This window comes from Trichosurus vulpecula, chromosome 7 (genome assembly GCF_011100635.1).
Source record: "Trichosurus vulpecula isolate mTriVul1 chromosome 7, mTriVul1.pri, whole genome shotgun sequence".
Classification (NCBI taxonomy): domain Eukaryota; kingdom Metazoa; phylum Chordata; class Mammalia; order Diprotodontia; family Phalangeridae; genus Trichosurus; species Trichosurus vulpecula.
Window position 1 is genome coordinate 88,931,415 of NC_050579.1, and position 24,671 is coordinate 88,956,085.

Consider the following 24,671-nt stretch of genomic DNA (forward strand, 5'->3'; position numbering starts at 1 on the left):
CTTGGAAAGTAGGTAGTGTCCCATCACTATAGGTCTTTGAGCAAGGGTGGCCTGGAACCAGCTCATACTGGTTCATGAGCTGAGTGTGAGAATCAGAATTGGAAATCAGCAAACACTGTAAATCAGGGTTTAATTTATTGTTTTATTGATTGTCTAGACTAAAAAAATGATAGAGAAAATGTTAATAATTCAAATTAAATTTAAAAAATATGCAGTACATACAGAGTAGGTTGTTAAATACTTACCAGCACACTACTACCTTTAAGCAAAACCAGAACATCAGGAATTTAGTGAAAGGATTTCTTTTTCAGGTGTGGGTTAGACTTCTTATCATGTCCTATTCAACTCTGAGAAATTCTGTGAACAAAAGGGAGCCACTGATAGTTTTTGAGGGAGGGAGTGCAATAGGCAAAAATGTGTCTTAAAAAATAATTTAACAGCTATGTGGAGGAATATCTGGTAAGGAGTGAAACTAGAAGCAGGGAAGACAATTAAGAAGCCATGGTAATTATCTATGCAAGAAAAGATGACAAGGGCCTAAACTGGGGTGGGTAAATTCTAGAAGGAGGAGGGTTTGAGACTCAGAATTCTGGTGAAGTACCCAGGGAACCAGGTGGCTTAGATTAAGATTATTCAAGTAGTTGGCAAAGGACTTTCCCCTTTATCCCCTAGTTAAAGTCTGGAGGTTGGAGGCCAGGAAGGAAGAATTTATAGTTGTCTACATATGAAATAAATAAGCTTGGATATGACATTTGGTTATGGAAATGGAGGAGGCAAGAAAATTGATCTTGGAAAAAGATGGTGGAGGGATAGGTGAAAATATCTGGTGAATCATTGAGTAAGTAATATTTCTTCTGTTGGGAAACTAGGATATCACAGGCAGTGCATATTACAGTGATTGGGGGGCTGAATAGTGGAAAAAACGTTTGTAGGGAACGAAAGCATCCTAAATGAATCGCTAATTCTGATTTTCTTCAAGGAACTCCAGAAAATACATAATAATGCTCCCCCAGAATTTAACAGACTGCATGTGTTTGGGAAAATCTTTGAGGACATTTGTAACAGCTCTCTTATGTTTGGTGACCTCCTGAAGGAAGTGAAGGTAACATAACCTCAGACATTTACATTTTTTTTTGAAATTTTTAATTTCCCAAATAGTACTCTTCTACCAAACCTCAATCAGAAAGACTTGTATATTTTCACATGGCATAATCTAAATTGTAAGGCTCACTAAAGTAAATACTGACTTATGTCTGTCTTCAAAGGACTAGCTTTCTAAATTTGAGGAGGTTCATTCCAAGGTCAGCTGTAGGGTAATGGGCTTTTGGTTGTTTTTTTTTTTTCTTCACCCAGAGCAACTCTCAAAGGCTGTCAGTAAAATTTTAGATGGGTTGCAATCTTTATTAGCAGGAGTACTCACACCAACTAAATCATATCCTTTTTATACTTTTGAAATATGGGTTAAAGAAGCTGTAATTGGTTGTCATAATTAAACAAATATTATTGCTTATGTTCAACAGAGAATCCTTAGCTGTAGTAATTTATTAATATTTCATGACCAAAAAATGACCCTTGTTGCTGAATTTGAGTTAGAATAAGAAGGTCCCTTTTGAATCCAAAGTAGCAGCAGAACACTCACTGCAGAAAGTTCTAGGTTTTGTAATGTGTTTCCATGGATGGCATGCTGCGAATCAAGTCCATTGGCTTTGTTCTTGTGGCACAAGGTAATTATATAAGGCATGTATCAGGTCATATGGTCTTGACACTATAAAGTACTAGGTCGAGTAACACTGAAATTTGACATTGGAGAAATGTCTTTTTGTTGATAATGCCTTTTTTTATTTACCCAAATAATAAAGTGAACTATTTAACAATAGGTGATGGCCTGAAACATAATTAAGAGTGGAAATCCTTGTCAGGAGATTTTTACAATATCACAAGATTTTCTGAAAGGACTACCTTAACTTCTGTTTAGTTACGTATTATCTCCTCTTGTCTCATAACACTTTTCAATGCTTTTTATTGATTTAGAATGAATATGAACTCTACATGGCAATTCTTCTGGATTCCCAGTCTTCCATCCAGTACAAGGTAATAGCTACTCATGAAAGTCTTAAAAGAGGGTGTTTAAGTATTCAGGTGAAGCACATGGTTCATGAATCATTTCTCCCTCATATTCAAGAAAGCCTCCTGTGAACTTCACTATTTGGGGGTCTTCAATTCCTGGGTCAAGTGTGAGTTTTGTACTATGGGGAAAAGTTTGCTAAAGAAGTTAATGTAATAAACGATAGTGCAGAAAGGGCAGCCATCCTCCTTAAGGGAGGAGCTTGCTTTTAAACCCTTTGGCACTTATCTGTATGCAGGCCTTTGATGCATTAACTACAAAGAGGTTTTACGAATTCGTTGCAGCAAGACAAGGATGCCTACTTTCCAACACCATTTGCCTTATTTCTTGTGATTGTTGAATTCAAAACTAATTAAAAAGCATCACTTGTTAAAGTTCTTGCTCATTCAGAGTGGCATTCCTCCAAGCAGTTTGAATTGGTAAGCTAAGAAAATAGAAATAGCTGACATATAAATTACCTGAGGTGACATTTCCTTTTTATCCATCTCTTACCATAATCCTCCAATTCATAGAAACACTAAAGCTGAGTTAGATTTCAACTACATCTTCAATTTCAAGATAATTTGAACGTGAATTTCAATGTAAGTAAAGGAAAGGAGAGCTACTTTAAAGAAATGACAAGAGATTACAGAAATCTAGCATCTTTCTCTGCCCCCGATGTTCTCCTTGACATGCTTGTTAATGAACACACAGTTTATGCTGGTGAACAAGTAGTGCTGTTAACAGCTCTCAGAGCTTATCATTCTTCAGCATTTGACTCCAAAGGACTTTGTTAAGACTCAGTCTAGTTCATCTCTGATACCACATGCCTATGAGCTGATAAGACACTGTGGTGTCGGGGACAAGGTACTGGATTTGGAGTTAAGAACTTGATTCAGATCTTGTCTCAGGTGCTAACTATATAAACCTAGGTAATTCATTTTCACTTTACTATGCCTCAGCTTTCTCACCTTTAAAATGAAGGTGTTGGACTCAGTGACTTCCAGCTCTAAAGGTGTATGCCTGATACCTTGGCTTTCCAAAGGGCTTCATTTCAGAAAATATTAAGAGAAGAAAATGAGGAGCTGAAATATATCTAGAGGGTAAAGCAACAAGGCAACAAGCATTTATTAAGCATTTACTATGTGCTAGGTACTGTGGGTTGGTTGGTTATTGTCCTTCGTTCTCGGAGAGGACCAAAATGACATCACTATGCTAGAGTTAAGTTTCAGTGTGTCTGACTGTGACTGATTAGACCAATATGAGCTGAGAACGTTCTACCACGGTCTGGGAACAAATAGTCCCTGTGAACATTTGGGGTGGATTCTCTAAATTTGTGCACCCTGCATTTCTTTGAGCTGTTTCAATTCTGCTTTGCTTATACAGCACAGCACCTTCTCTGATGTGGGTGCACCATGCTGAGAGGTTCTGTGCCAATGTCCCCCATGTCACAATCAGTTCCAAAATTCTTAAGAGAGACTTTGAGAGTATCTTTGTATTGCTTCTTCTGACCACCATGTGAACACTTGCCCAGTGGGAGTTCTCCATAAAATATGATGTATCTCAACTATTCAGTGCTAGGCACTGTGCTAAGCATTGGGAATACAGATAAAAGCAAAAAGAGAATCCTGGCCCTCAAGGGGAGCCCTCAATCCCCTTACATTCTAACGGGGAAAGCAGACTCACAAAAGGAAGCTGAGAAGGTGGGGAGAAGGTACCCTTCGTGGAAAGTTGAAAGAAGAAACAATAGAATTAAAGCTGGCTGGCCTGGACTCCTCTCCAAAATGGAAGCCCAGGGAGGAGCTTAGCAATGGGAGAAGGGGCCAGTTTGGTGAAGGGATATTCTAGGGTGAGAAGGCCACAGGAGAAGATGGATGTTCTAGGGTGAGGGGGCCAAAGGTACCAAGAGAAGTTCTGGGTGAAATGACATTTGAGGCATTGTGGCAAAGTCTGAAAAAAATCTTATTAGAGTGAATAATAAAGATAAACGAGGGAGGTACTAATGGATTATCAAGTTTTATAGCAGGTAGAAAGAGGCTTTTATACCCTTTTGAGAAACATTTTGTTTGCTGTCAGTTCTCCTCTTTCTCCAGGAAATGTTTTGTCATTAAACAGAAAAAAAGAAAAATAGTAAAAGCAAAACAAAAATCTTTTGCATGGCTGAGAGTTTTGAATCTATATTGGATTATTGGCCAAATAAGTACTTAAAAACTTGTCCCTATCTGTTCTATAAGTCTTGGGACATAAAGAGTTAAAAAACAAAAAGAATCAGACCAAAATATGTAAGACAATAGAGCTTTAAGATGAGTGCATTTGAACTCACACACAGCAAATCCTATGGCTAGATAGAAAGGGAAGCAAGATTCAGAATGAAAGCCACTGCTGGACCTCACCTGCCAGAGTGGGGGGTCACCAGGCTTCAAGTGTGATGTTCTTTAGGCCCTGGAGGAGGAAGAGGAAGGTGCCCTGAGGTTATGTAGCCAAGCTCTCATCACTCCCCTAGGTTCATGCCTAAGTTTTATTGCTTCTGCATCAGGGCTGCTCAAATGATGAAGGGGAGGACCATGACTTTGACAGAGCTGGGAAGCAAGTCCTTCCTAGAAAGAGGAAGTGTGGTATAGAAGAATGAGCCCTTACTCTGTAGTTAGAGGGTGAGAGTTCTCCATATCCAGGTGCCTTCAGACTTGCCATGATGCGTTCTGTCCATCTTTATATCATGTTTGTTCCACCCCCCACTTCCCAACTGGTAATCCAACTCTTGACTTGGGGTACCATATTCCTAAAAGTGGGGGTTCACCATATCTAGGCACCCCCAATTCTGGCTCTCTTCATTTATTACTGCCCTTCTCCTCCCCTTACCCAATTTTCTACCTCTAGCTGTGAGAACAGTGGTCAAATTAACAATATCATTCCCAGAAAGGATATGTTGTTCCAATGCCTTGCAACCTCCCAGACCAATATGTTTCTTCCTGGTGACCGCTACCCAATATGTGTGGATTTCCTCTTTTAGAATATAAACTCTTTGAGGAATTATGTTGCTTTCTGTGTTTGTATCTCCACCCTTTGGCATAATGCCTAGCATTAAGTACATGGTAAGTTCATTCATCCATTCAAATCCCCTTTCTATTACTCACCACTGGTATAACTAACCTTGGGCAGATCACCCAGATTCTCTGGTCCTCAGGTTCCTCCTTGGTAAAAGGAAGGAGTTAGATTAGATGGCCTCTGCAGCCCCCTCCCACTCTAGTTCTGTATTCCTGGAATCTTAAGGGAGGGGTTGTAACCAGAATGGCCTTTGTTTTCTTTGAGTGACTCAATTTATCTCAGTGAGCTTTACTAGGTGCTAAGCCCCAGGCCCAAACCCCATTAGGTGTTAGTAATCCATGTGGATGTGAACCTCCCAGGGTCCTAAGGGGAGGGGCCAACTCAAGAAACAATCACCAGAGCCTGAGCTCTGGTGATTCAGATGATGTTTGATGTCTGAAGCCCTATAAGAAGGGAGGACAGAGCCATTTGTGTGGGGCTCTGGAGATGGTGTTGATGAGGAGACTCCGGGCAGCTGTAGTTAAGGAGCCCTCCAGCTTGTAAACCCGGATGTTGAAACTTTGTTGAACTCTGGTAACTATCTTTTGGGAGTTGAATCAGACAAAGTTTGTTGATGTCTGTAATTTGTTTGCATTTTGTTTTGAAGTTCAGGGTGCTGGTTTTTTTCCCCTGAACTAACTGAATGATATTTGAATTAAAAGTAAGCTTGTCAACCCCTTCACCTTGCTTTCCTTAATTAAGCAGATCAAAAGAACCTGTGCTGTTGGCAGCTTTCTGGGTGCTGGCTGTGGGTGAATCTTATACCCCCACAGAAGCTGCTAGCCAGGTTGTTGAAACAGGGGTCAGTTAATCCAAGGATAATAAATAACTGCACATTGGGGGGGGTTTAGGGGTGTGGTGACCCCCATTAGCCAGAAAATCCATATAAAATATTTTGTACCAGAGAAGAAAGAAGTCTGAATTATTATGGCATTAAAAAATAAAATATGTTGATATTATGCAATACTATCCATATACTTTATGCATTTCTGAGTTTCTAAACTTTTCCTGCATCATCTGCTGGCCTTCATGTGTCATCTGTGGCTTCTGTAAAATTCCCCTAAAATTCCCATTTAATTTCTTGTGCCAACCTGCGCAAGTGAAAATTGCAATGTTGAAGGGATGACTGTATTTTCTCCCTCACATTTTCTAAGGGACAGTTTCTAATATGCTGACACAAATAACCAACAGTGCTGTGTACGTGAGTGTGGCTCACAAGGCACATTTGTACACCAGATAATTTGGACCTGCCTCACAACCACAGGACAGTGTCATTTTTCATAATGAAATAAATGTCCTTTATGGGAAGATACAGTTTACTTTGTTAATCTAGGAATACAAAAAATAATGTCTCACTTTGCTCACAGAATAATAACGTGTGGTACATTTAATATAAAAGTATAAGTAATTCAGATGAAAATTATGAATTTACGAATTAAATTTACTTTCAGATTTTGTTGACTTTTGTTTTAAATAGACCAACAAGCAATTGAAGTTAGAAAGTATCTCTTTTATCATGGTAGGTCACAGTTTGCATTCTCTTTGCAGAATCTCTGAGAACCCAGGCTCACTGTCATGAAAGTTTTCCTCATTATGGAAGGAAAGTGAACCTGGGTCCTTAAGGCAATGTCAGCAGAACACACACTTTGAGAGATCTTTCCAAGCTTGAAAACCTTCAAGGATGAGCCCACAGCCTATATCTATTTGCCAAGAATTTGTCTAGCTCAGTTCAAGGATTCCCATCAGTGCACTCTAGGACACCAAGTGATGGCTTACTATTTTGTTGCAGGAATGCATAAAACTGGTTCATAAATTAAGGGGTGGCTGTATCCATGAAGAGAGCAACTGCTCCCCACTCCCCCCCCAAATAATGGACCTTTGAAGTATTAAATACCTCTTAGCTAGGACAATTTATGAGAGGGAAAACCAAAACCTAAAAATTTAGTAGAGAACAATCAATATCATAGTCAAACCAAACAGTTGTTTTTTTTAGGAAAGCTTCTGGGAGGGAAAAAAAAACAGGAAGAAGAAATCTTTATTGATTACATGGAATTCTATTTAATCATTTTTACTTTTGAAATTCACAACAGTTTTTCACCCTTTGGATGTTTCATTTTCATGATCTTCATGGGTTTCTGAAAACTGAAACTTTGCTGGGATTGAGAAAAAATTTCTCTACCTTCACAAATCAACCAGTTCATTTCTTGATTTCATGTAATTTAAATGTAACCCATGGGCTTTGTGACTCTGGGCTCCCATGAGCTACTGGCTTCCGGGTGTAATTTTTTGGGAGATAAGTACCCCTCAACTCAAACTCCTGGCCCAGTTCATCCGGGAAACTCAAAAATCATTTGAAGTGACTTTGCATTTCGCTAGCAGACCAGATCAGGAACATAGCTTTTATAAGTAAAATATTTAATTGGAATTATTTAATCAGCAAGAGGATAGAAAAAAAAAACACATCAATAAACACTTTCAAGGCGAATTACAATTCAAATCCCACCATATTCCAGGGACTATGCTAAGTAATTTACAAATATCTCCTTTTTGAGCCTCACAATAACCTTGCTTGTAGTAGGTGCTATATTATCCCCATTTTATGGGTGAGAAAACTGATTCAGACAAATGTTAAGTGACTTGCTCAGGTCACCCTGCTAGTAAGTATCTCAAGCTAGATTTCCAGTCAAGATTTCCTAACTCGAAGCCCACTGCTCTGTCTGTGATGCTACCTAGCTGAAGGAGAGGGAAATCTATTGGTTCCTCTAAAATTTGCTACTTCTTTACCCAAATGAGGCATGACTGGACTTTAGTGGAGGTGAGCCTGAGTACCCAAAGGCTATGCTAGGCCAGAGCAAGCTCTAGCTGGCCCTAATGAGGTAGACAGAGACTCTAGTTAGATTTGAAAAAAATTCAGCATTTTGGAGAGGCAGCCAGAGAGATTTGCATCCAAGTCTGAATCATATTGGCTGTGTGACCCTGGGAAAGTCACTTCACTCCCCAATGTCCCAAACAACTCTCTAAGAGCATAAATAAGTTACCAAGATGGTGGAAACTTACATTGTTAGAGAGAGTTTCCTCACTACCATATTCCATTGAAATCACAGGACCTATCAAAAAATTAAGACCATTTTCAAGGAGATTCAAAGAAGTGCATAATTATCTCAATGAATCACGTTTTTAAACTTAATATACCATACATGATCATTCTATGGCTAATTCGAGTTGTAAAATCTAATGTTTAAACAGTAAAGATCTGGCCTTTAGAAGCTACTTCTTACGAAGTAAAAGAGAGATACTATATATTTATTAGCTCTAAATGAATCACCTACCTATCTTATACCTGAGGTGATAAAGAAACTAAGATTGGTTTTCCATCTCTGTAATGTACAGTCCTTATCTGCATGGTAGCCTGGGGAGCCAGAGGACGTAGGTTCAAATCCTGCCTCTGACACACTTCTTGTCTAACCTTGAGCAAATCATTTCATTTCTCTGGGTCTCTGGTTTCATCATTTGTAAAAATGAGGAGATTGGATTAGAATACCTCTAAGCTCCCTTTCCATTCCATGTCTATGATCCTGGAATCCCTAATCTTGGAGAAATGATGAGAACTTGATGTAGTCTTTACGTGTCCAACATCTATGGATTTCCGCTATATCTTCACAGAAAGAAGCCCTTTTCCTCTATCAGCTTATTTTTGGCAATAAGCAAGCATGCGGCCCACCTGCCATCCCTTTTCCTGCCATAGGCATTGGTTTAATTGCATCCTTCACGTGACTTCCTGCTTTTATTCTTCTGCAGCCCAGAAATCCCTGCTAATAAGTCAAGGTCTGCCCATCCAGATGTTCTGCACTGAACTTTCTTTCTTATGGGAAATTAAGCTCTTGGAAACATCTATCAATGAATAAAACCCCCCTGGGAGCAGGCATCATGGAAAGTGGACATGGAAAGGAATTGCAGTCTTCTTTTTCCTACCCAAGCTTTCGCTGAAACACTGCACGGTCTACACAATGGAAGAATATGAAGTGGGGGAGCAGCTACAACTAGAAGGCAATGTTATATAAAAGTCTTATCATCGTGTTATAGAAGGAATATCTCTGGTTGAATTTCAGAATGCCTTCCTGAATCAAACACCTGAAGGAACTCTACGTTCTGCAACATTTGAAATTTGCTCTTTAACATGAAATGTCTTGCTTATTTTGTAGTGTAGTCTAATGAAGTAGCAAGGCTACCTTACATTACTACTTTTGAATCTTGGATCTGTGAGATTTGTAGTCTCTTATAGACATGCAGTGTTCTTCCCATTTTTTTTTTTTACAAATAAAGTCTTCTTTTCTTTTTCTTTTTTGAGGCAACAGGGGTTAAGTGACTTGCCCAGGGTGACACATCTAGTAAGTGTCTGAGGTTAGATTTGAACCCAAGTTCTTCTGATTCCAGGGACATTGCTTTATCCATTGTGCCAACTAACTGTCCCCCTAAAGTCTTCTTTTTAAATGTGAAGATAAAATTAGATTCTCAAAAATAATTTACTTTTATCTGGGCTATTTGGAAAGGAAGTCTGACATTTGCACTGCCTGATTTAAACCCAATGATTATTGAAGAAATTGGCTTTGAAATCTCCAGTGAATTTTGGAGTGCAACCCAGAACATATTCTCAACAAATACAGTGTTCCCAGAAACAGACCCAGAAGGGTGAACTTCTGAGAAGTTTAAGGTGTGCAACTATTTCTGTTTCTAAAGAATTTATTTTTTTTCACTCAACTCAGTTGCTGCTTTTTTATCATTTGAAATTTTTCCATTTGTTTCTTCTTGGAGAAGGCAACTATCAAAGGAGAAACATCACATGAAGAGCTGATAGGATGATGATAATGAATGATGGTGAAAAGAACCACTTAACACTTTGCTCCTGACTTCTCAAAAGAGAATGATCTTTGGACTGGAAGGAACAGAACAAACACCACTAATGGGTATTTGGAAACCTAGCTAGGCGAGTAAGGAAATAACATGAAAAATACTTTGGTGAGTTAACAATACTAGATCAAGACGGACCTCATACCAGAATACTGGAAGAGCTGTGGAATATGATTGCTGAGTCAGTTGCTGTCAGTGAACTTTGAAAAGTTATAAAGGAAAGGAGAGAGATCATAGAAGAGAAGAAAGGAACATTCTGTTCTATCTTTGATAAAGGAGAAGAGAATGAAATCTTTGAAATTTTTACTTCAGATGTAGACTTTGTTATTGAAGGGATGGTTTCTTAAAATCTGGAAAGGGAAGATGTGATTAGAAGGAGGTAGCATGGCTTCATCGATAGGCCATTAGAGTGTAAATATTTGATTTTTTATGTTACTATGATACTAGATCAGGAAAATGCTTTATAGCTCATCAAGGTTTTAGAAAAGATTTTAAACAAAGTTTGTAATGTGGATAAGATGGATGTCAGCTAATGGGTTTTATTGGGCCATACAGTGTTTAAGGGCAATAATGTGGGTGAAGCCTAGACTGTGAAGAGTTTTAGTTGCCAAATGGGTGTTTGTATTCAGTCCTAGAGGTACTATAATGGGAAGCCCCTAGAGTTTATTGACTGATGTGGTCACACATGTACTTTGGGAAAATCGCTTTGGCAGCTGTGTGGAGGATGGATGGATTGGAGTAGGGAAAGACTTTGAGGCAGACCATCAAGGCAACTATTATAATAATGTGGAAGAGAAGTGATGAGGGCATAAATGAGGGTGCTGGTCCTGTGAGTGGAGGGAGGGCAATGGATAGGAGACACAATGCGGAGCTTAAATCGACACGTCTTGTTAGCTAATTGGATATGTTACGTGATCAGTGTCAAGGAAAGCTGAGATTGCAAACCAGTACGGCTGGGGGTAGGGAGGCACTCTTAGAAGAAACAGGGAAGTTGAGGAATAGGGTAAGTTTTAAGGGATATATAATGAATTCTATTTTGGGCATATGTTGAGTTTAAAAGTACCTGTAGGACATGTTCAATGAGCAGTTGGTACTTTGTATTGTAATTCAGGGGAGAGACTATAGATATAGAGAGATGTAGAGATTTGGGAGTCATCGGCTTAGAAGTGAGGAAGTCACCTGGAAAGAGTGTGAAGGTAGAAAAGAAGATGTCCCTGGATAGGACATTAAGGTATACCCACAATTAGGGGCCAGGATTCTGATGCTCCAGAAAAGGAAACTGAAAAAGAAGTGATGGTAGTAGTAGTGTCAGAAGGGAGCAATGTCACAAACATCCAGAGAAGAGAGGGAAGCCAGAATGAGAAGGGTGATTATTAGTGTCAGATACTGCAGAGAAGTCAAGGGGTCAGCACAGCTATAGAGAGGATTCTTTTTCAGGTATTGGTTGAACAATATAGCCTTTGAAGCCCTTTCCAACTCAGAGATCCTATGATTCCTGGTACACTTGACATGTTTTCTGGCTTAATTTGTTCTTCTGTAGACTATCACTGAGAGCCCAAATTTATGACACCATTAAAAAGCTGCTTGAGGACATGGTGGGCGCATAGACCTAATGGGTGGGCCTTTATCCTTTATGATTTGCTAAGCTGCTACTGTGTCACTTGCATCATAAGCCTGCAGAACAAATATTTTAATGATCCCCATCTTAAATTTCCAACTGGTATAATCTTTAGTGTTTCTATTCCCATCTGTTCTAGTACTTCTGTGAAACAAACAAACAAAAAAACCCCAAACAAAAACTTGTTAAGAAGATTGGATTTGGAGTCAGAGAATCTGAGTTACCACCATTCTGCCCCTTACTAATAATGTATCTGTGGGAAGACATTTCCCCGATCCAGTCCTCAGTTTCCTTATCTGTAAAATGAAAGTATTGGTTTAGATGAGCTCTAGTATTCCTCTGAGCCCAAAATAATAATAGCTAGCATTTATAGAGACATTTAAGGTTTGTAAATTGCTTTACAAATTGCTTATCTCATTTTATCCTTACAACAATTTTTGGAGGTAGGTGAGGTGATATTATCCCCTTTCTACAGATGAGACAACTGAGGGAAGAAGGTTGAAGTTAAGTGACTTGACCAGGGTCACACAGCGAGCGAGTGTCTGAGGCCATATTTGAAGTCGGTGCTTCTTAATCCCAGGTCCAATGCTACATCCAGTGTGCCACTTCATTGTACCAAAATCTATAAACCTATGACCCCATGAACTGTTTGAGGTATTATCACTAAGATTATGACTACCTTAATGATGTCACAGTCAGGCAGTGTTGCCTAGTAGATAGAGAGCTGGCCTCGAAGCCAGGAAAACTTGGGTTCAGATCCTGTCTCTGTGACGCAGTCACTGTGGAACCCTAAGTCTTCAACCTCCCAGGGGTCTAGGTGGCTCTCTAAGATTACAAATTGCAAACAAGTTGCCCACTTGCATTTCTGGAGGGAGTTTCCTTACCCACGGGTTTCTCACACCAGTGAAATCTCCAGTGTAGTCCCTGGCTCCTGGTCAGTTGTTTCATTCCTGTCCTACTCTTTGTGATCCCATTTGTTGTTGTGTTTGTCCTTCGTTCTCAAAGAGGACTGTGGCATCAGGGAGCTGATGACATGACTTGCAGTGGGTTGTGATTTGAGTGAGGGAAGGCTCTGCAAGGTCTCCAGTCTCATTTTCTCCTCCACAGCCATCTGGGTCCAGGGGCTTGATATTCATCAGGAAGACTGGAAATGGCCCAGGATGCAATGAGAGACCCTGGCCTTTTTAGGCCAAGGCCATTTAGAGTTTTCTACACAAAGATACTGGAGTGGTTCGCCATTTCCTTCTCCAACTGATTTAATAGATGAAGAAACTGAGGCAAACAGAGTTAAATGACTTTCCCAGAGTAACACAGTGTCTGAGATTGGATTTGAACTCAAGTCTTCCTGACTCCAGGTGTATGCTCTATCCACTGCACCATCTAGCTCTCTGGTCCCTATCCCTCTCCTTATATAATTATCTATTTTTAAATAAATAATGCATTGCTTTATTGCTGCATTTAGTTTTAACAACATAGACAAAAAATATGATTTAAAGGTAGTGATCTCTTTAAATACCATTTGTTATACATGTCATACATGAAGCAAAGTGTTTACCTTTGCACAGTATGCCATTTTGAGTGAAACCTAATTTGTTTTGTTGTATGTAAGATATTGTTCATTTTCTTACATTCTTATCGTTGTTGAGTAGTCTTGCATGATTCAAATTGATGCCTTTTAATACACTTTCTCCTAATATCTGAAAAGGTTCCTTGATGTTGAAGCTCTGTAACCAGTCAAATGTGCTTTATTGACTAGTCTCTGGAAAGGGTTAGGATCAACAAGCAAAGAAGTATGCAGATAACAAGAGAGAGGCCCTGCACCTACTCTCTTTTGGCATGACAGACGCCATCTTTAAAATGGCCTCCAGTTCAGCAGAAAATGAACAACCATGTCCTTTCCTCCCACCATCTTGGTTTGTTTCTGTTCTTCACCCGTTCCCATGTTGTGCTAGTCCTTCTAATTCTAGGTGTCTTCCCTCTGTTGACTGTCTCCAGTCATCCTGCACATAGCTTGTTTGTGCATGGTTGTTTGCATGTTTGTCGCCACTGTTAGAGTAGGAGCTCCTTGAGAGCGTGGGTTATCTTTCTTCAGATCTCTGTTTCTTAGCAGGTACCTGGTACTTGGTTGACACTTCCATGTTTATTGACTGGCTAATTGACCAAGTTGCCTTTCTCTTTTTTCCCTCTAAGGCCGGGAGACAGCTCTCCTACCTCTCTATCCATAGTTGTTCAGATAGCACTTGACTGATGAAGGAAAGCTGTCAATCAACTTATCACTGCCTGCCAAAAGCTTGTCTATCTGATTTATACTCCAAATTCGGATTGCCATGGTCATTTTTTACTATTAAAAGAGGCACAGTTCTTTCCTTTTCAAGACTCCAGAGGGTCAGAGACATGTTATAATTCTTGTCCTTAATGTACGGAAGTGATGTAACATTGTCCATTATCTTATGTGGAAAACAACAACAAACAAACAAATCAACACTTCTATCACTTTTAGAAATTATCTAGGGATACCCAAGACTGGGAAGTCAATGAACATCTTTTATCTTAATTATTTCATTCATAAATATAAACACAATCTAATACAAAATATTCAGATTTTTCTAATACTTTTTAGGAAAAAAAATCACAACCTTCAAAGTCTCTGGAAGAAAAGCATTCATAGGATCTTAGATTTAGAGATGGAAGGGAACATCTAGTCCAACCCCATCATTCTATGGACAAGGAAATTGACGCCAACTTAACTGAAATTAAATGACTTGCTCAAGGTTGCTCAGGTACCATGTTTTATAGCTGGAATTTTAATCTAAGTCCCCTGACTACGAATTCTTCCCATTACACTTAACGTTTCAATAAAAAGCTTCCCACCTCTAAATGTCCCAGTAAGCATATGGCACCAGATTTCTAAAAAGGCCATGATTCATCTTAAATAAAGAATGAAATTTAATTATTATGCAATTTCTCACATACTCTTGTGTCTCATTTTACTCCTGTGTGTGACTACACTGCCAGACTTTGCTGGCTCAAGTAAAGGGAATAGAAAAGAGAACTGTGATGACCTCAGATATAGAAGAAGCCAGAGATGAAGTAAAGAGGCTTGTGAAGGTGGCCAAAGGAGCTTTGGAGAGAAATGAAGAGTGAGTGTCATGATATTTAATATTTAACATTTTATTCTTTTAAAATATATTTGGCACGATTAAGTTCAAATCCACAGACTTTTAATGTTATGCATACTTTTATAAACTCTGTTACTAACCTCCAGTGGTCTCTTCACCAAGCCATTAATCATGTAACTTGGACTTCCTCTTGATAGTGGGAGCTTAATCTGGGCAATCACTAATTCCAGATTCAGAGGAAGACTCAGTCAATATCTTGGTTGCATTCTGGGGACATAGGTAATGGTACCTTTTGGCCTTTTGTTGAAAGATTACTATTTGTAAGCTGATACCAAAGGATATCTTGGATTTCTTATCTTGTACCCAATATAAATGGAGATACCCCTATTAAAACACACAAACAAAAATCTCTTTTTACCAAATCATATAAATTCAGCAAATTTTGTTTGGCAAAGGAGAGGGCTATAGTGTTACTGATTTTATAAAAGGGTATAGAAAATAAAAGTCAAGGGTTGAATTTTCTGTCATAACAAAGAAGACTCAGTAGTGTTTGTTAAAATTCAGTCAGTTAATCCTGAAGTTTAAAAATCACTATGGATCAGTTGTCTGTCGCTGATTGTAAGACAGACTCTTTAAAGGAGTTGTCTTATAAATTCTGTCTCCATATCTTCCACGTCTGCTCCTTCCTGTCTATTTATATGGCTATGATTCCAGTTCAAACCTATATCACCTCTTATTTAGGATACTGTGGTAGTCCACCAGCTTGTCCTATTGCCTCTAAGATCTTGCCTTTCCAACCCATCCTCCCATAGATGTCAAAATAATCTTCCTAAAACACTGGTAGAGATCACTCCCCTGTTCAAAGACTTTCAGTAGTCCCTTTTGCCTATAGGATAAAATACAAACTTCTGAGATAAGGCTATCTTTCCAGATTTATTTCATATTCTTCCCCTTTATACACTCTACTTAATAGCTCTTCTCAAACTTGCTGTTCCATGTCCTGCTGCCAAAGCCTTTCCATAGACTGTCCTCATTCAAGCAATCAATAAGCATTTATTAAGTGCTTACTATATACCTGGCCCTGTCCTAAGCACTGAGGAATCTGAAAAAAGGTGCCTGGAATATGCTCCCTTGACAGCCTTCCTCTTTGAAAGGCTTCTTTGAAACCTCAACTCATAAGTCAACTCTTACATAAAACCTGCTCTGATCCCCCAAACTATTAATATTCTCTTTCTTCTCAAACAGTATTTACTTACTGATGTGCCTGATGTATTCCCAGAAGAGTATAAGCTTCTAAGAGGCAAGGGATATTTTAGTTTTGGTATTACTGGTTCTACACTAGTAGAGTGTCTTACCCATAGTAAGTACTGAATACATATTTGTTATTTTGAACTGAATTCTTCCTTCAAGGAAAGCTACCATGTTCAAGGCAATGTGATAGGTATGAAAATGATCAGGGAGAAAGAGCTCCTGTTCTCTGTGAGCTTACATTCTACTGGCCTATCTCTAAATTCAAACCTCAAGATACTATCAACCAATGCTACATTACTCTCCCACTCAAGAATATGTAAAATCTTCCTTTACTTGTAAAATGAAGTCTAAAACCCCGGGCTGCCATTTGAGTGTGTCTGAGACCAGGCGCAACCTGCCTCTTTAGTATTCTTTAGTATTCTTCCCACTATTCCGATTATGTAACCTATATTTCAGACACCCTGGATGACTCACTGTTCTCCATACATAATCTAGGTTTTTTTCCACATTGGATCCTTTGCTCATTCTGCTTCTTCTGATTGAGATGCTCTCTCTTGCAAATTTCCCCATTGGAGGCCAGCCTAATCTTCATGATGCCTACCATGATCTCTACTTGTAATTTCACCATCTTTTTGCATCCTCCTAACAATTTTTCTATGTATCTGTTAAAGGCATTTTTTGTAGTCTACCTTGTTCAAACTCTATCTTTTTAATGGATTTATTCAACATAGTAAGCATTTATGAGATGCCTATGCTGTGCAAACCACTGTGTTAGTTGTTGAGCATACAAAGTTATCCTCACCCCTCTCCACCAACTTCTTCCAAGCTGCAAACTCTTGAAGGTAGGGACTATTTCTTACCCATCTTTATTTCTCACATAGCACCTAACTCAGTGCTTTGTGTAAAGGAGGGTCTCAGTAAATATTATGCTTGTATTTATGCATATACATATGTATATATGCAGAATATCATGCTTATAAAGGAGGCTAATTTATTTATTTTTAGTTTTCAACATTTACTTCCATCCTATTTCCCCTGACCCCCTGTTTATGCTTATCTCTCTCCCTTACCTCCTCACTGGAGTTTTGTTTTGACCACAGCCTCCCTCAATCTGCCCTCCCTTCTATCAGTCCCCTCCCTTTTCTTCCCTTTTACCCTAACTACTACTTCCCTCCCTTCTATCCACTCCCTTTCTTTTCCTTTTCCCCTCCTACTTCCTATAGGGTTAGTTAGATTTCTATACCTAACTGATTATGTTATCTCCTCTCAGCCAAATCTGATGAGAGTAAGGTTCAAACAATGTTCATCTCCCTCCCTTCTTTCCCTCTACTGTAATAGGTTTATGTACCTTTTCATGTGATATAATTTACCCTTGTCTGTCTCCTTCTTTCTTCTTCTCCTAGTACAATCCCTTTTCACCACTTAATTAGATTTTTCATTATCAACATCAAAGTCAACTTATACCCATGCCCTCTGTCTATGTATACCCCTTTTAAATGGTGTAATGATGACATAGTTCTCAAGAGTTACAAAAGTCATCTTTCCTTGTAGGGATGTAAACAGTTTTCCCTTGTTAATAAATAAATTTTCCATTATGAGCCTTTTGGAGTTGTCTTTGAACCTTGCAATACTGAGAAGAGCCAAGTCTATCAAAGTTAGTCATCACACAATGTGGCTTTAAAGATGCACAATGTTCTCCTGGCCTCTCATCTTTTAATGCAGAAGCTGCAAGGTCCTACATAATCCAGACTGTGGCTCCATGATATTTAAATTATTTCTTTCGGTCCACTTGCAGTATTTTCTCTTTGATCTGGTAATTTTGGAATTTGGTTACAATATTTCTTGGTGTTTTCAATTTGGGATCTCTTTTAGGACGCGATTGGTGGATTCTTTCAATGACTATTTTACCTTCTAGTTCTAGGACCTCAGCGAAGTTTTCCTTGATGATTTCCTGAAAGTAGCTCTCCAGGCTCTTTTTTTCATTATGATTTTCAGGTAGACCAATGATTTTTTAACTGTCTCTTCTAGATCTATTTTCTAGGTGAGTTGTTTACCAATGATGTATTTTATGTTCTCTTCTATTTTTTTCTTTCTTTTGTTTTTGTTTGACTGACTTTTGATATCTCATAGAGTCATTTGCTTCCACTTGCCCAATTCAAATTTTTAGCAAATTTTTTCTTCTGTTAAATTTTCTACCTCCTTTTCCATTTAGCCCAGTTTACTTTTTAAGGAGTTCTTTGTGAGTTTTTGTGCTTCCTTTTCCATTTGTCCAATTATACTTTCTAAGGAATTATTTTCTTCAGTGTACTTTTTTCCCATGTGGCCAACTGTATTTTTAAAGGACTTGTTTTCTGCAGTCAATTTTTGTCCTTCTTTCTCCAAGCTATTGGCTCTCTCTTGCATACCTCTCATTTCTTTTCCCAATTTTTCTTCTACCTCTCTTATTTGATTTTTAAAACCCTTCTTGAACTCTTCCAAGAAGGCTTTTTGGGCTTGACACCAGTTCATATTCCCCTTTGAGGTTTCAAATGTGGTCATATTGACAATGTTGTCTTTTTCTGAATTTGTGTCTTGATCTTCTCTGTCCCCATAATAAGAATCTGTGGTCATTGTCCATTTCTGGTTTTTGCTCATGGTATTTGCCTATTTCCTGGCTTTTAAAGTTGAGTTCTCTTGCTGGAGCACAGTGGCACTGACCCAAGCTTCTTGTGCTGTGATCCTGGGACCTGATCACTGGCTTTGTGTGTTGGTGCCTCAGGTTCAGACAGCTGGAGGTTGTAGGGGTCTGGCAGTTTACCTGGTGCTGAGCCTGGGTCAGCAACACTGGAACTCTTGGGTGTGGGTGGGAATTCTGGCTCCTGGGGGATGCCTGCTCATCTGGGCTTCTTTAAAGCACTCGAATGTTTGGCTGCTGGTGGATGTCTGCCAGCCTGGAGCTGTGCCTCCTTGAATTGTGCTTCCCTGGAATTGTGCTGAAGCAATGGGAGATTTGGCTGCCAGAGAACCCTGGTGCACTTGGTGGTTTTCTGAGTTGGTGTCTACCAGTTCCCCTGACTGTTCTGAGGCACTTGGGGGATCCTGCTATTGTTGCTCTCCTGCTCCACCACCCTGGGGCTCAGGATCTCCCCTTGGTTTGTTGAGGTGGAGCTTGCCATTGGCTTGCTGGGACACCTCTCATCCTGTACTGCTCCCCTTGCCCCAGAGGGAGAGGGGACTTTCTTGTTAATCCTCCACGCTCCCCGGGCTACCAGCCTGCTGCAATCTATCTTTCTGATGGCTCTGCCCTTTCAAGGTTTTTCCTGGGGTGATATTTTCTGGGCTTTCAGAGGTCAGTAAAGGAGGTGAGAGTGACTTACTTCTTACTCAGCCATCTTGGCTCCCAGAAGCAGAAATCCACTTAACCCATTCCTGATCAAGAATCTCCTCTACAAGGTATTGCACTTCTAGTGAGGAGGAACCCATTATCTCCTAAGGTAAGCCATTTGACTTTTGAGTAGCTCTAAATGTTAAAAAGGTTTTCCCCACAGTAAGCTTAAATTTTCACCATTGCTTCTAGCTATGCCTTCTAAGATCAGGCAGAAAAAGTCTAATAACTATTGTATGTGACAGTGCTTTAAATATTTGAACATACATTATGTTCCTGATATATGGTGGCCAGAATTGAGTTCAACAGTACTCATGTTGTCTGGTCAAGGTAGTACTATTACAACACTCTCTTATGTTTTACACACAATACCTCGAAAAACAGTCTAAAATTTCATTAGGTTTCTTGTACTGCATGTTACATTGTTGACTCACATTGAGCTTAAAGTCCATTAAAAAGGGTCTAAACCTTTAAAAAAAACTGCTATGTAATCAAGACTCCATCATCATGAGCTTCATTTTTTTGAACCTAAATGTAAGATTTTATAAATATCTATCTATATCTATCTCTCTGTCTACCTCTATCTATCTATCTATCTATCTATCTATCTATCTATCTATCTATCTATCTTTATTAAATTTAGTCTCATTAGATTTGTTCTGGTTTAGGGCTGTCAGAATAATTATTAATCAGGCCTCTGTCATGAAGCATGCTCTCTATCCTTGCTTTATGTTTTTCTGTAAATTTGAAAAACTTGCCATGTATATAAAACATGCCATCCAAGTCATGAATATAAAGATTAAACACCACTAGGACAAGTATGGATGCCCTGGGTACACCACTGGGGACCTTCTTCCAAGTCCACATCAAACTATTAGTCACAACTCTTTGAGTCAGGTTGCTCAACTAGTTCAAATTCCATCTAAAGGTACTATTGTCTAGCAGTCCCCATCTCTCCATATTTTATCAAAAGAGTAGTTTTATCAACTGCTTTGCTGTGGTACAGGTAAATTATATCAATGGTATTTTCCTGATCTACTGGTTTAATAATTACATGTCAAAAAAGGAAATGAGCTTAGTGTAGCATAACCTGCCCTTGATGAAGCTCTCTTACTTCTTTGGCATCTGCTTCTTTTACTAACTATCCTTTAATAACAGGCTCTAGAATTTTGCCAAGAAATGAAGTCAAGTTTTCTTGCTTATAGATTGCTAACTCTTCCCTTTAAAAAACAGGGACACATTTTCTATTCTTCAATCCTGTATTACTTTTTGGAATTGTTTCAAGTATCGTCTATCTTTTTTCCACCACAGAACTGTAGGATAGAATTTATCTTATAGGATGTAAATTCCTGTTTCGTTTCTTGAATTTATATATCCAATACCTATGACAGTGCTTGGTACATGGTAGGTGCTTAATATAAATGTTTATTCATTGATGGATTAATTGATGGACTACTGACTTGAACTCAGCAAAGGCAGATAATGCTTTCCTTGACAACACTTTCTTATGTTCAGAATCCATTTCTTATTAGCCATTTTTATTCTGTCTTTTCTAGTCAAATGCTCATTTTCATTGGCAGAGAAAGAGAGAAGCAAAATAAATATTTAGCAGCTCTGACTTCTTTGTTGTCATTTATCATTGTCTAATCTACTCCAGGGACCAACTATTCTTTAATCCTTTTCTTTTCCCTAATATACCTTTCCCCCTAGAAAATCTCCACTTTTTGGGATGGTTTTTAGCTTCCCTTATGAACCATTGCTCATAGCTTTAGCCTTCCTGAAACTATTTTTACAGGACAAGGCCACATATTTGTATTTATCCTCCTTTCCTTGCCCTTGCTTTCATTTCCTATCATTACAAAATCAAAATTGGATGATGAGTTCCCTATGTAACCACTTTGATCTCTTTAGGTAACTACCATTTCCCCCTGTTCATTAGAAGTATTTTTCTTTGTGATTTCAAAATTTCACTTTTGAGAACTTCCCGTTCCTCCTGGGGTGACTTCCTTTGTAGAAATTTAGTCCATGGGAGTCTAGTTTTTCTCTGAACAATTCAAAATCTGTCCTCTTCAAATCCAACATATATGTCAGACTACTGTGAGATTTCCTCTCCTCATTAATTCCTCCCTTCCTTCAAAAAACATTTATTCTTCATCATAGTTTATAAGAAGGAGTAGTCACTTTTTCCTGAGATTGCTATTATTTCAACCCTAGCAACCAATTCTTTAATAGATCCAGAATACAATGTCCTCCCTATTAATTTCATTACCGTTTGAAGGAAAAATTCATATTTATAACAAGCCAAGTTTTGGGAAGAATGAGAGTTCTAGTAGATGTGTTGTTGAAAGTCTTCCTTCATTAATATATTGTACTTTTTTGTCAGACTTGTGATATCGTCCCCAAACTCTTCATCTATTTCCTATTTCTGTCAGGTTGGTCTGTTAGTTTACTCTAATGACAATGCCCTATCTGCTTCTTAATTCATCGATCTTTAACCAGATGCTGTCCACCATGCTTTTCTTCTCTGTTTCCTGGATTTTGTCACATGAGTAGAGCATCTTAATATACAACTATATTCTATTTCCCCTTATAACTATACTATTGTCTTGTAAAAAAATAGTTATATCCAATTAGAGTTATGTTTCAATCATTGATCTCATCTAACAAAGTCTCAGTGATAAGGCCAAATTAATGCCCTTGCATCATGATCTATAGTTTGCCTTCCTTGTTACCCATATATTGTGCACTTTTTGTCAACATCTGAGACCATGGAGCCTCTGAGCACTTTCTTTTTTAAAAATAATATCTTGTTTTTTCCAATTACATGTAAAAACATTCATTTAAAACTTTTTTTTTGTTTCAAATGATCTCTTTCTCTCCTTCCCCTTACCCCTCCCTTAGATGGTAAGCAATTTAATATAGGTTATGTGCAGTCATGTAAAAATATTTCTGTATTAGTCATATTGTGAAAGAAAACCCAGACCAAAAAAACCCCCATAAAAATAAAGTGAAAAATAGTATTTGTATTCAGACTCCATCAATTCTTTCTTGGGATGTAGACAGCATTTTTAATCCTGAGTTCTTCGGAATTGTCTTGGATCATTGTATTTCTGAGAAGAACTGCGTTATTCAAAGTTGATGATTATACAATTGTGCTGTTACTGTGTACAATGTTCTTCTGGTTCTGCTCCCTTCACTTTGCATTAGTTCATGCATTTCCAGGTTTTTCTGAAATCATCCTGCTTGTCATTTCTTATATCACTGGAGTATTACATCACAATCATATACCACAACTTGTTTAGACATTCCACAATTGATGGACATCTCCTCAATTTCCAATTCTTTGTCACCACAAAAGAGCTAGGTCTGAGCACTCTGGAAGATTTTTTTTGCTGCTTCCGAGTTTTTGCCACAACTCTTCTTCCTAGATTGTAACTACTCTCTTGATAGATATCCGTATGCAGTTTTCTCCCTCCCACTTCCATTTCAGTGTAAATCCATTTTGATAATATTTCCAAAACTCTAAAAACAGTATATCCTTATGAGCCCTTGTTAGGAGCATGAGAACTGTAGCCAGAATCCTATTTATTTCTGTAAGATCCCAAATAATAGTATTTGACTTCATTTCCTTAACCAGCTATTTGCTTATCATAGTGATGAATGGAAAATGAAAGGAAGTTATTCTTATGAAAGGAATTTATTCTTACTTTAAAAGACTATCTCTTTTAACTAGGAGTATATATTTATATATATGTATCTATATATATATACATATACATATGTGACTATGCTTTCCAGTGTTTTATTCTCTTTATTTTTAGGTCAAATTGTTATTATTTTGTCATAGGAGCCAAAGCGCCTGGTTAATTTTGAAAAGTTAAAAGCAGTAGTTATAAAAAAAACACTTTTTTTTAACCATGCCATGGTTATTACGACACAAAGTATAGAGCAGAAAACACATAGTAGTGATCCAAATTGTTATTCACTCTTTTCTGTATTTATAGACTCCGAAGTGAATTGGAATTAGAAGAGTCGCTTAGCAAGACTCCTAGTGCTAAATCAGGCAAGTAAATGTATGATTGATCTACTGACATTTTTCTGTGACCAAGAGTATATATACAAAACAACTTTAGACATACTATTAAACCTTAAGGCCTTCTATGAAAGTTTTTAACCATTTGAATGGGAAGGAAGGAAAGATGCATTAATTAATCACTTCCTATGTGCAAGGAACCATTCTAAATGCTTTCCAAATATTATCTTACTTTATCCTCACAACAACCCTGGAAAGTAGATGCTATTATTATCCCCATTTTACAGTTGAGTAAACCTAGGCAGGTGTAATATTAATTAAGTTGGGACTTTCTTACTGTTTTAAAATGATTAATTAAGTGTCTTTGAGTCTTGTTAGGTGCTACGTCTGGTGCCCAACCCCCTATTAGGTGTTAAACCTATGTGGGTGTGAATTGGTAACTAAGGTGGGGCCCCAAGTGCGGCTAACTAAGGGAGGCCTGATTAAATCTTTGCTCCTAAGTTTGCCCCAAACCCCTAATTACTAGGTGCTAAGCCTATGTGGGTGTGAAGCTCCCAGGGTGCTAAGGGGAGGTGCTAACTCCAGAGCCAATCATAGGAGCCTAAGTTCTGGTCGCTCGGATGATGTTTGATAACATCTGAAACTGTATAAAAAAGGGAAGACAGAGCCATTTGCTTGGGGCTCTCACTCTTGGTGGCACGCTGATGTGGAGACTCCGGGAAGCTGTAGTTAAGAGCCCTCCAACTTGCTCAGATGTCCAATGTCCAGACTTGGCCTTCTTGGTAACTATCAATTGTATTTGGTCTGTTTGTAATTTGTTTGTATTTGCTCTGAAGTTCAGGGTGCTGGCTTTTTCCCCTGAACTAAGTGAGTGATATTTGCATGCTGGATTAAAGTAAGCTTGTTAACCCCTTAATGTTGCTTTCCTTAGTAAAGCAGATCAAAAGAAGCTATGCTGGCAGCATTCTTGTTGTTGGGCTTGTGTTGGTTTTTCACCCCCGCAGCAGCTGCTAGCCGGATTGTTGAAACAGCAGGCAGAGCTTAAGTGACTTTCCCAGGGGCGCATAGGCAGTATTTGAATTCAGGTCTTCCTGACTCCAGTACTCTATACAGTGTACCATCTAGCCACTTCAGCATGGGTGAGTGATGTAAGCTGCAGAAGGGGTTTCCCAGCTGCCTACAGACAACTT

The 24,671-nt window shown here is 38.6% G+C and overlaps 1 protein-coding gene across 2 annotated transcripts in view; it reads left to right on the forward strand.

Moving 5' to 3' along the window:
* C7H6orf118 (chromosome 7 C6orf118 homolog) overlaps window positions 1-24,671 on the forward strand; it is a 77,248-nt gene that overhangs the window by 30,999 nt on the left and 21,578 nt on the right. For both annotated transcript variants that reach the window (XM_036765843.1, XM_036765842.1), the window contains 4 exons: window positions 980-1,102; window positions 2,032-2,091; window positions 14,730-14,854; window positions 23,453-23,511. In XM_036765843.1, coding sequence (XP_036621738.1) covers window positions 980-1,102; window positions 2,032-2,091; window positions 14,730-14,854; window positions 23,453-23,511 — 367 coding nt within the window. The remainder of the gene's footprint in view (window positions 1-979; window positions 1,103-2,031; window positions 2,092-14,729; window positions 14,855-23,452; window positions 23,512-24,671) is intronic.